This window comes from Apostichopus japonicus, chromosome 6, assembly GCF_037975245.1.
Source record: "Apostichopus japonicus isolate 1M-3 chromosome 6, ASM3797524v1, whole genome shotgun sequence".
Classification (NCBI taxonomy): domain Eukaryota; kingdom Metazoa; phylum Echinodermata; class Holothuroidea; order Aspidochirotida; family Stichopodidae; genus Apostichopus; species Apostichopus japonicus.
Genome location: NC_092566.1, coordinates 15785001 through 15798340, shown reverse-complemented (window position 1 = coordinate 15798340; position 13340 = coordinate 15785001). Strand labels below are relative to the sequence as shown.

The 13340-nt window shown below is 34.6% G+C and overlaps 1 protein-coding gene across 1 annotated transcript in view; it reads right to left on the bottom strand.

Moving 5' to 3' along the window:
* Positions 1-5813: 5813 nt before the first annotated feature.
* Positions 5814-13340, bottom strand: part of LOC139969105 (uncharacterized) — a 10270-nt gene continuing 2743 nt past the window's right edge. The window contains exon 2 of the mRNA XM_071973885.1: positions 5814-12048. Within this exon, the coding sequence (XP_071829986.1) occupies positions 11180-11992 (813 nt within the window). The 5' untranslated portion in view covers positions 11993-12048 and the 3' untranslated portion in view covers positions 5814-11179. The remainder of the gene's footprint in view (positions 12049-13340) is intronic.

Below are 13340 nucleotides of genomic sequence, written 5' to 3'. Positions count from 1 at the left end.
AACTGAAATATGAGGAGTGTCATTTTTCGGCCAAGTTTGATCATTTTGTAAGGCTATACCCTTATGATTTTTCTCATTTTTGGCCAAAATCGTGACTTTTTTATTTCTTCTCAAAACCATGCGTGGGTTTGTTGGCGCCCTTCTGACGACCTGTCAGTCAATGATTATCTCATAATTCGTCTCTTTGTTGCCAAAATAGACCATAATTTGAAAAGAAATTCGAATATTATTTTCATATTTAGAGGGCCTAAAATTCCATTCAATGTCACTTTTAACTTCATGAAAAGCAGCTTATGAGCTACGGGAATCCGAAATGTGCGTCCCAACTGAAATATGAGGAGTGTCATTTTTCGGCCAAATTTGATCACTTTGTAAGGCTATACCCTAATGATTTTTCTCATTTTTGGCTTAAATCGTGACTTATTTCTTTTAAAAACCATGCGTGGGTTTGTTGGCGCCCTTCTGATGGCCTGTCAGTTAATGATAATCTCATAATTCGTCTCTTTGTTGCCAAAATAGACCATTTTTATAAAATGAATTCGAACATTATTTTCATATTTAGAGGGCTTAAATTCCATTTAATGCCACTTTTAACTTCATGAAAAGCAGCTTATGCTCTAAGGGAAACCGAAATGTGCGTCCCAAATGAAATTTTAGAAGTGTCATTTTTCGGCCAAATGTGATCATTTTGTAAGGTTTTTATATTTAGACGGCCTAAATTTGACTATTTTTTGTCTTATTTAGAGGGCCTAAATTTGGCTATGATTTTTTTTAAATTTTGGCCAAAATCGTGACTTTTTTATTTCTTTTCAAAACCATGCGTGGGTTTGTTGGCGCCCTTCTGATCATTTTGTAAGGTTTTCATATTTAGAGGGCCTAAATTTGGCTGTTTTTTCATATTTAGAGGGCCTAAATTTGGTTATGATTTTTATTCAATTTTGGCAAAAATCGTGACTTTTTTATTTCTTTTCAAAACCATGCGTAGGTTTGTTGGCGCCCTTCTGATGACCTGTCAGTCAATGATAATCTCATAATCCATCTCTTTGTTGCCAAAATAGACCACTTTTATAAAAGAAATTCGAATACTATTTTCATATTTATAGGGCCTAAAATTCCATTCAATGCCCATTGTAACTTCATGAAAAGCAGCTTATGAGCTACGGGAGTGCGAAATGTGCGTCCCAGCTGAAATTTTAGAAGTGTCATTTCTTTCGGCCAAATTTGATCATTTTGTAAATAAATGATTACCGCCAGACAAAAACATTCTCAAATTGAAGCATCTATAATGAAACGTGAAACGTTTCAGTTTTCGGCCAAATTTGGCTGTTTTGCAAGGCTTTATGATTTATTCAAATTTTGGCCAAAATCGTGACATTTTTACTTTTGTCCAAAATCATGCGTGGGATCGGTGGCGCCCTCCTCGTTGCCTGGCAGCCAATAATTATCTCAATTATCTGTTATTTGAAACGTTAATTTTGTGTCATAAGTGGATATATTATTCACACACAGGTACATTTATTTGTAACCCCAATTGATTGTACAGTTTTCGGATATTATCACGGCATATTTTAGTTACTGAAGTAAGTGGTCAACAATTCTTGTCAACAGTGGGTGACAAAGAAATGTTCTTTTCCCCTTTCCTCTTCTTCTCCTTGTTATGCCAGTTCTTGCCTTAAAGTATGTATAGATTATCATAACATGGGTGGGGGGGGGGTGGGACCACTTAACATATAACTCGTTGTGATTATAAGAAGCAATACACAATGACTTCAATAGAAATAAACAAAATGTATTGTGATTACTGCTGTGTCTCACAAAGAGCTACTCCTTTCGTTCGAAATATAAACCCGTCTCTTCGGAGGACCATCTTGTCTTGATTTGATGGATTGATTGCGTTCCTGTGCATTTTCTCCGTTATTATTATACTTCTTAAAAATTCCTGTCGAAATTTGTGGCGTTTAAACAAGTCTTTGTATTAGAACGTTAAGGGTATATATATATGCATTTTACGTAAGCTTTATCTCCCCTCCTCACCTAAGTTGATGCCCGGTCATTGTAAAGTGAGGGCAGTCTTAAAACTGTACCAAAGCAGAGCCAAATCCATTGTACAAGCTGTTTGTCTCTGATTTGGTTTGCATGAACATCTCTTTTATTGATATCTTCAGATCAACAAGTATAAATATAAATATAAATATATATATATATATATTTAATATATATATATATACATAAATACATACATACAGATACATATATTTATACCACATTACCATATTAGATTACTTGTTGCTTATTTTGTCAATTTATATTCCTGACAACCAGTAACAAAGTCGACTGCCTTGGGTTATTTTTTTTTCATTCATCAATAGAATATTTAGTCAAAATCCGTATAGTTGAATCGAAGAATAAAAAATAACAGACATTAATAACACAAAAACTTTAATGTAGTGTTGGAATGAAAAGTAACCCCAGGGAAGTATGTATATATATATATATATTTATATATATATATATATATATATATATATATATATATATATATATATATATATATATATATATATATATATAAATATATATATATATATATATAAATATATATATATATATATATATATAAATATATATATATATATATATATATATATATATATATATATATATATATATTATATATATCGGCAACTTATCAAGCGATTGATATATTTTTTGTACTAAGGAAATCTCATCGAAGAAACACAGTCAGAGTCTCTGACGCAGTCTAACCGTTATCACACGGTGACTCTAACACAATAGTTGTGAAACAGCTAGGGGCACGTGGACAGTGGATCCGCTGTGATTATGACCAGTTAATTGCTGTCTGAAGAGAAAGGAAGAACTGACTTTATTTATCGATCCTCGGTAACTTGTTGCTATCGATCTGGCTTTATGATACCTGCTTAAAAACATCATCAGTGTATACCACTGGTAAATACCTGTTTCATGAGACAACGAACCAGGAGAAGAAGAGGAAGAAGAGGATAAATTCCCGAAAAGTCGATTTTGTCTTTTCTTTTCTTTCGTATCTGATTTGAAACATGAGTAGGCTTATGAACGATTCGCGACTCAGACAGACAAACATGTTATCTGGCTGTGATAAGTAAAGAAAAGGTGGTGGGGTAGGTGACAAATTCAAAGACTTGAACAATGATGTACAAATTCCTCGTATACTATATAATGATGTAAATGCTCGAATAGAATGTGATTGTTGAGTATTATACTCGCGTGTTTACGAAACGATAAGTAGTCCGTGTACTCGACTAAATAACGATTAACCAGGAACTTCGTTGAATGATTAACACAGTTGTAAGCTATTATATCGGTCCAAGTGAAGAACGTAATGAGTGTAGGCACTAATGGTACTAATTAATTTGTCGCTCGAGGCAACGTAAAACTCAGTGTCTGGGATGATGGTGCAGTATATAGATTACATGAGAGCGCTAACCTTTTTAAACATTTTCCCGACTGAAGATTTGTTGCGCCGAAACAGACAAGGGTCTTGGCATCGGGGGTGTGGCCAGGAGTGCGGAGGTTGTGGACTGAAGTGCGGAGGGGATGGGGAAGGGCAGTGTAAAAGTGGCCCCTTACCCACAGAAACTGTGTGTGCGTTCTGTGCGCGATTTAATACACACACAAATGCCTTTACACCATGAATATAGAGTTTACCACATGAACTAACGTAACTTATACCCTTGTACCTTTATATTCAGACATATGGGACTATACAAGTAAATTTTTGTTTTAAGAAACAAAAACTGAACAGTTATAGTTGAAGGTATATATATATTTATATTTATGTATATGTATTTATACAAATATATATATTTTTTCTTTTCTTTTCTTTCTTCAGGGAGTCTTCCACGCTGTTAAGCTTTTAAGCTTTATGGAAGACTTCCCTCCACTTTGTTTTTTTGTGGCAAAACGAATAAATAAATAAAAAAATAAATAAATAAATAAATAAAAAATAAATAAATTTAAAAAATAAATACATAAAAAATAAAGTATATATGCCGGTACTATACATGCAGCGACACGCAGATGTCGCGACGTCAAATGTTTAATTTCTTGGAAAGCAGTTCCATGTAGGTGCCAGCCCACAAAGTACCCCACTGTTACATTGTTACTCTCCCCCATATGCTTCTTCTTCTTCTTCTTGTTCTCCCCACCTCGCTCTCCACCTCTCGCTCTCTCTATCTCTTTCTGTTGTAGGGTTTGTTCGTAGTTGATGGTAGGTTAAATTAAACGTATATACAGACTATATAGGCCTAAGATACATACATATTAACAAACATCCATCATTAACAATGGCCTATATAGTATACCGTACCTGTTTATTTCACAATCGATGCTCCCTTGAACGAACAATGCGCCAGCATTCATGACTTGAGGTATAACTATTTATAAAACTATTGGTATTAACAATTGATGGCATTATGCGGGTGTCCTAGATAATCCAGCTTTTTCACCGTCTATACTTTGTAACTTTTTTCATTTTTTTTTATATCGGTTTGTCAGCGTCTTGCATGGAACCTGTCTAGAAAAAGTTAAGGGTATGTTTTTGTACCCGACTGGTGTTCTCAAAGGTTAAAGTTGATAACTTTTAACATTGATGGAAAAAAATACTCAACATCTTTAAGCCAACACCATATCCTCCTTTAGTATGACGAAGATGATGAATTTGCCAAATTCATTGCCCGATCGTAATCATAGGAGGGTTGGAGTTGGGGGGGGGGGTGTTCATGGGGTGTACACCGTTCAACTCTCCAATAGCCTCGTCTTCCGCGCTTATGTATAATACCTCGCATCATTATTAATAAAGCCATCTTGTGACAATAATCTCGGTCACATGATCACTTTTTTCACGAGACATTTCCATTAATGATGAGAAGAATCACACTGGGTCAGAGGTTATCAATATTGCTCCCCACCCCCACCCCCACCCCCACCCAAAGCTAGAAAGTTAAAAATGATCAGCTGTGATCAAATCAAATCAACCTGAATTTTACTCTCGTGGCAATTCACGTTTCCTTATCAAGACATTTCATTGTTTAATGGAGTCTATCGTAACCGTTTGGGAATACCACTGAGTGTCAGAAAATCCATGCATGAAAGCACTTTGGAAAAGTTTTAGCACTTCCTTGCAAGCAAAAAAATTGGCACCTTTAAAGGAAGACTATAGACAATCTTAGTTTTGATATGTCATAGTAAAAGGGGGGAAATGAATGCTATAGAAATCTTTCTAGAAATATTCTAGCTTTCAACATATTCAGCTTTAAGATATGTTAACTCTCTGAAACGCTCCTTTAATGTTAAATTGATTATGACGTCGTCATCTCAGTCTAATCGTAACATTTTAATCCCCTGTTTTTATTTAAATAAATTGTTGTCGATGTATTGAACTAAAGCAGACCTTTTGGGGGGTCTTTTACATTCATATCAGCAATATGCATCACTAGATGGTATTTAATACCATTTGTACTTGAAAACTTTGTGATTCTTCGCATTTTTTTTTCTTTTTTTTTATTGTACATTTTTGTTCATTTAGGTCTAATTGTAATTCTATTTATGTGTTATGTGTTGCATCTTAATTATAATGACTTGTGAGTTAGACTAAGTAGTTCAGCCATTTTCATTATTGAACTTTAAATGTTTAAAGGTTAGTTCCTCAACAAGTTAACATTGGTTTCGATGTATACCAACTGCACTTGATTGCAAAGCTCTTTTCAAGAGGAAACAAAAAAACGCAGAAAAATAAACCGTTTGAAACAAAGGAATAAAGGCTTTCAGCACTTATTTATATTTGCTACAATTTAAGGAATGTTTAATAAAAATGGAATGTCGAAGAATATTACAAGAAAGAAATTAAATAATATCAAGGTGTATAAGAAAACAAATGGTTGAATTTAAAAGAAAAATCATGATATGTTCTTGACTACAATGACTGTTATTTCTTAATAATTTACAAATATGAAACAAAAGAACGTGAAAACGTTAATGTAATATTAATCACACAAGTGGATATATTTTAAAGGAGTGGGTTGACAGGAAGTGGATGAGGGGAGAGGGAGAGGGGGCATGAAGAGGATGTGAGTTTTGCCTTACCGAGTGTCCACATTTTCTGACAATTGTTACAAAGCATTAGGCTAAGTAATGAAGTAAAATGTATAAAAAAAAATGGCCCGGGCGCAAATAAAGTGATCTCTTTGATTTGTCCTCCCACTGCAAGTTAGACTTCCACTTTCACACGACACATATACACTCTTTTCTTGGGACAAGCTTTTCTATACTGTACTTCATACCATGCTTTCAAAGCACTTGTACTGACAGTACGAGCAGTATGAACATCCTATGCACAAATGCATGCGTGTTAGGAACTGTTCATACTGTCAGTGTGACTGCTTTGAAGCATGATATGGGAGGACAGCATAGAGTGGTATTAGCATTAGAGTCAGATCAAGGTTAGGAACTGTTCATACTGTCAGTATGACTGATTTGAAGCATGATATAGAAGGCTATCATATAGTGGTATTAGTATTAGAAACTTGTCTTAAATGGCTGGACATATATTACTACGACATGAATATGCAAACAAATATTACTACGACATGAATATGCAAAACAAAACAAAACATCTTGTGACGTCATTGGAACAGTATTTCAAGCAAATAAGGCATGTGTCAGTATTTCATTGGCCACTTCGAACCCCATCGCTGGCCTATATGATATAGCACTTTAATGTACGTAATTCATCTCCAAATTGTTTTTAATTTCTAAAGAACATTGGAAAGATCAACTCAACGATTTTTTCCCTTTTTGTACAGGCCAAACATAAATACTATACTGCATGAGTTAACTTCAAAGATTTGTTTTTGAATTTCCCGGTAACTTAGTTATCGATAAATGATAAGAAAACCGTTCTTGTTGGTTGCTCTAAGAAAATATTGAACTAACAGCTTACATGACGTCATAATATAATTTGATCTTGATATAATCAAACCTCTACGAGGGAAGAATGCATTACGTAGAAACTACATACCACGCATAGCAGTAACACATGTTAGTAAATTACTTTGTGTTTAAAACACTTAGTATTTTTCAATTAATCATCGGCATATATATATAGGCCAAACTATAAAAAAAGAAGCTAATAGCGTTGTTTCCATATGGTTTGCTAAAACTAGAGCTCTTGAAACCTCTTCAGTCCCGCAGCCCAGAGTTTGTGAAAGATTTAAAAGAGACACACTGTAACACTGCCACCGTCTCACAAAGGCATTAATAGGTGTGTTGCAAAAGTTGACAGCTTTACAAAAAGCCGTTAAGTGGATTGAATATATTACATAAACCTTTTCGTTTCTTAAATATTAATGAATTTGTTTTAAAAGGCACAATTCTCAAGTATGAAGACACGGATCTCTCATCGAAAAACAATTAAGGTACGATGATTAAACGCACGGTCCATTCAGTGAGTGTGACTGGTCCATTCAGTAAGTGTGACTGGTTCATTCAGTAAGTGTGACCGGGCTTGATCAAATGCTACAAGCACGTGCGGCTATTGGTCTATGGAAGTTCACGTCTGGTATGCAGCACTGTCAGACTTCGTGACAGTATGTCTATGTATATCGCATATATATAGGCCTATACGTATAAATATAAATATATATATTTGAATATATATATATTTGAAATATATATATATACATTATATACATACATACATATATACATATATATATATATACATATATATATATAAACATATATACATATATATATAATTATATATATATATGTGTGTGTGTGTGTGTTCCAGTTTCAAAACTTGTTCGATGGTTTATTTTAAAGCAGTATGTGTAGTCAGGTCTTCAACGTATCCCTTAAAAATGAGATTTCAATACACTGTAGATATTAGTACATCAGTGAGTTGTGGCAAACTCCCTAATTAAAGTAAACACACCCAAATAACTGTTTATCTTAATTCGCAGATATTTCATTGTTTATTATTTTCGAATGACAGGCATAGTCAACGAGTTTGAATTTCTATAACTTCGAAAAATCGAAAAAACTTAATGTTACTCCAAAAGTTTTACTTTAAAGAACTGCATGCTTTAATAGTTGCGAAGTTCTACTACATGTGCTATTTAGTTTACGGTCGATTAACTTAACTACAGACAGGATTCGGCTGTGCATACAACCAAGGCGGCTATCGAAACAGTTTGGCCATTTTTCTACATTAAATTTGTTAACTCAGTTACAAAAGTCGTTAAATAGCTGAATTCAGTCAGTTTTACATTCTAATTCTGGTTCTTACTTTTATGTCTTTTCAATGAAAAAGAAGTCTTAGAGTGAAAGACAAATCATGAATAGAAGGCACTCTGTAAAAAGATTTGTTTTAAGACACTAAGAAAAAATAAATAAATAAATAGGGATTATATTACATTATTTTGATAAAAGGAAACCCCGTACGTAAGAAAATACACAAAATCATTCCCCATTGCAGCATTACAAAAAACAAAACAAAAATTACAAATAATAATTACAAAAGCTACTAAATGAGGTCATCAACTAAAATTATTTCATAATTATTCAATTGATGGATTATTTTGGTATAACTTCGTGTTTAGAATTATGGATGTGCATCAATTTTCTTCGGGCCGTACGGTATAAAAATAATAATAATAATAAAAATAATAACACGATACATGATAATATATATACCGGGTACATCCATAGAGTGAATATTTCGCCAAAATACCGTACGATAATATGACCAAAACGTAGGCTATTTGTGCTTCCTGACGAAATCCATATCCAGGCTATAGGAAGTACCAAAATAAGTGTCTTTCGAACACTATTTATTGCTCTCTTTTTCCTTCTATTTCTGTTAGAATCTTTGGGAAACCCGTTTTGTTTTATGCTACCGTGTATAACCATGCAGTAGTTGAATCACTATGCGCGGTAATAGTCTTTGCCGTCTAATATGAAAACTAACAGAGTAAAATATGTATCAAAATTAGGCTTAATTTGTCACTGTCATCTTTCTTTTCTTTTTGATTACTAATAGCAATCGCCTCCATGTATTTCCGTATCCATGTTTGGTATTTTTTTAATCAAAAGCTGTCCATCAAAAAGAGTCAGTAATTGTGTCAGTGACTTCCGAAGATTGTATAGCACTTTTCAACCACCGTACTCTCTCATTTTGCCACTATCATCAAAATGAATAGGTTTGTTATCATTTACATCAGTAAGCGGTAGAACCAGAACCTTATACAGAGAGCCACCGTCAAAATCACCCTCTTTTCTACATAGTTACTAAAAGATATCAAACAAAAATCCAAATAGGCCTATCGTTATTAATCTATGTGAGAGAGATAACTATATTGGAAAAAAAACCAGCTAACACAGCTGATACAGTCCACAAACAGCTAAGAAAAAATCTGATTCAATGTGGGATATGTCAAGGATTTTTCTCTAGCTGTTTGATGGAGTTGCTCGTCACAAATCTCTGTCTATGAGCGAAGGAAGATGGTTTGGGTTATATATCCCCACCCCCACCCCCAAACCAAGTTCTTCTCCCATGGAGACGGCGCCGGTATGTCTGATGTTAGCGTGGTGGAATCTAATTTCAGAGTTCTGTTATTATTAGCTTGTCAACAAATCTATTTCACATATCATCACCTAAACAAACTTTCATCCGTGTATAATAGTTCTAAGGAACATAAGTAAGGTATATCCACCCCCCTCCCCCCCCCCCAATATAACCCAATATGGGTTGAGTTTGGGGTGATGGGTGAAGCACCTCAAAACATCGCTTAGAAAAAGCCTATACTGGTTGTTGGCTTTGTATCATATATAATTTTTATAACACTAGTACATGATACACATATAGTCATATAGTATACTTTTATACATGAAAACAGTAGCGTGTGTACACATAACACTGTACTATAGATTACAATAGCTTCATTTTTCTGTTTTCGCTTTATGTCAGTTTCCTGTGTATTTCAGTTATACGGTCGGTCGTTTCCGTGTTTGCTAGAAGCCACTTAGTTAAAACTGACACTATGAAGGATTTACAGGCCGCAACTTTGGTTTAACACCTAACTATATTTCACTTTCCATGTAATTATTGAGGTATATTTTTCAAGTGGTGTAGCCTATTACCCAGGCTAGTATTAAGTTTCGCTTGCATTTTACTTTGACAAAAGGTTTTTAACGTAACGTCTCAGATATCCTTTGTCTGCCGAGTTTTTTTTTTTTTTTTTTTTTTTTGACGTCTGTTATTCATGCTAACGTGAAGTTATTGAAGAAGGAGAAGAAGTAGAAGAAAAAGAAAAAGAAGGGGGGAAAACAACCCGACAGCTTAAAGCTGTATTAACTTTTAATTGTAAGAAGATTCAACAGGGACATAATATGGAGGAAGGGGGGGGGGGGTGCTGAACGAACAAAGATGGCATCAATTCTTAACTGGCAGTCATTTTTGGTTCAATAAAGTTACAATGAAACTAGCCACAATTCCATGTCAGTCTTAAAAACTTGGTTTTTTTCCGTTGTATACTTTGAACGCTGTACACTATATTCCCCCATCTCTTAATGATCTTTGACGCTTTGGAATAAGGCAATGCATGGAGAAAATACCATTATTTGATACTATGCAAAATATTCCACATGCGGGCTTCACGATCATCATCATCATAATAATAATATTAATGATGATAATCATAAAAATAGTAGTAATAGTGGTAATAATAATAATGATAATAGTAATGATAAGAATACTAATAACAGTAATAATGAATTGAAAGTTAAGTCTTGTTGAAGGCCAAGTGACAGGTTGAAGGCAAGTGGGGGAGCGTTTGTAACCAATGGCTTTAGTCCCATGGTATGATCTATATATATATATATATATATATATATATATATATATATATATATATATATATATATATATACATACATACATATATATATATATATATATATATACATACATACATACATACATATATATGTAATTATGATATGTTGTGTTACATATGCCATATACAAATGATTCATACCGTGAATTGCCGGTATCTATCGTAGTTATAACGGTATCGATGTAGCCGGTGTATCTGTGCGTCTATCTTCACCCCTTCATTTCCTACTTGGCGATAGCCTTCTTTGTGATACTAGCTGCCAATTTTTCTGCATCCCTGCAACATCCCTCGCCTGCGTCATCTTGTTGTAAGAGGCTAGTTAGAGCGAGGATGTAGTTCTGCGCCATCAGCAGCGTCTCCATTTTGCTTAGCTTTTTACGAGAGGGGTAATGTGGCACGACTTTCCTTAGTTTATCCATCGCTTCATTCAACCGTTTCATGCGGTCTCTTTCCCTTGAATTGACAAGCAGTCGCCGTTTCTCGGAAAAGACGGTATTCTCTTCGTTATTCAATGGACAGAGCGAATCAGATAGGTCATTATCGTCTTCTAAAAATACATCTGCTGTATAGTCTATAGTAGAATTAGTAGAATAATGCACGCCGTTGTCATCGTCAATATCGCACGAGTCTACGTTTCGTGGATACGGTAGCTTTTTCGATATATCGCCATCGTTTTCAACCGGCATCGCACAAGACACGATAAAATCGTCTTCGGTATCGTAACATTTCGGAGCACTGAAAACGGTTTTACCTATCATGACATTCTCATGTCCGTTCGACATTCCATTAACATAAGTGGAATTTTTATGATTTTCACAAAACAGATTACTTGACGAAGTAAACTGACCGTGATCTTGGCTAAGGTCACTTGGAAAGCCAAGCTTCGCACTATCGCGGTTCAGCGGTGATGTACCGTCGGTGGACGCAGTAGTAGTAGTAGTAGTACGAAAATGACTGTACGTGTAGGAGCTGCATTCCCCAGTTTCTGGCGAATCGGCAGATGGGTCTAATATGACGTACCTTGGCATATTGACCATTAATAGGGGACACCGACTTTCTTTTCTTTAAGACCAATTGAAGGATCTTGGCGGGCCTATATAGAAAAGATCAAAAGAAGCTTAGAAACAACTTTGGAACAACGAAACCTCTCATATATAATGTCAAAAAGGAAAATATAAAAAAATAGCCAATTTATTAAAAAATATATAGATGTTAAAAATAACAACAATATCAAATTTCTATTTTATAAAACTTTGTTAGTTTTTTTTATAAAATTCCAATCAGTCAAAAAACCAACACGGCAAATTATACAGATATATACTAAGAAATAAAAATCCATTTGGTAAACGACTTTTCTCAAGGACGCGAAAGAGGTTGATATGGGCAAAACAAAATTGGGGGGGTTCAGTTTTCATGAAGAAGGCAATTTGTAATTCTCTTAAACTTATATTATGCATGAGGACATAATAGCTTACTTAATATAACTTATTCAGACAATATTTATACAAACAACCTTCTCTTTTTCTTGGAGGAGATGAATCATTGCTTTGATTGAAAATGACATTTGATCAAAAAAACAAGACCAGAAGACGCAAGCATGCGTTGTCGCGCTGGCGCGTGACCTCATATGGGTTGTATATTACAAGTTAACAATAGCGCCACGAGACCAGGCGAAATCCCACACCTGCCTGTGTGTGTGTTTGTTAAAAGAAACTTAAAGGGTATAAGGCATTATCACATCAGATGAATGTTAACTATAACTTGAGATGAAAAGCAAGCGTTCATTTGAATATATGAACTTCTCACCGTCGATAATAATTTCAAAATTTGTAAAGTGTAAGTTAGGTATAGCAGGAGAAGCGCTAAAAAAGAGCAAAAGTGTTTATCAAAGGGGTGGGGGTTGGGGTGTCGTGAATCCTCACTCACTTTTTTTTTCGCCTTCAACTTCACACAAACCTTTCAAAAGGAGTTACTATAGCACAACCATACGTTTAGACCTAATTATGCACTATTTTGAACTTTAAATATGCATTTTTTATTATTTTTAAATTATTATTAAAGGTCGTCTTCAATGGCCCCCGAGGTTACACGTCTCCTTTATAAATCCTGACTATGGCCTTTGTAAACTATATATTGACGAGAGGGGTGGGATGGGGTGGGGTGTTGTGGGGTGGGGTTCGCTTGCTCATCGTCAAAGTTTCATCTCAAGAGTTTAATTTAGCGTTATAGGTTTCTATCATTTTTTTTTATCTTTCCAGTTGATAGAATAACTGAATAATTTGATATTCGTAGTAGATGGAATGATCTGTTCTAGTTTGCTTGTTCAGTTAACGTGAGAACTTTCGGTAGGCGGCAGATGGATGTAGTGAGAAGTGAAGGAGGTGG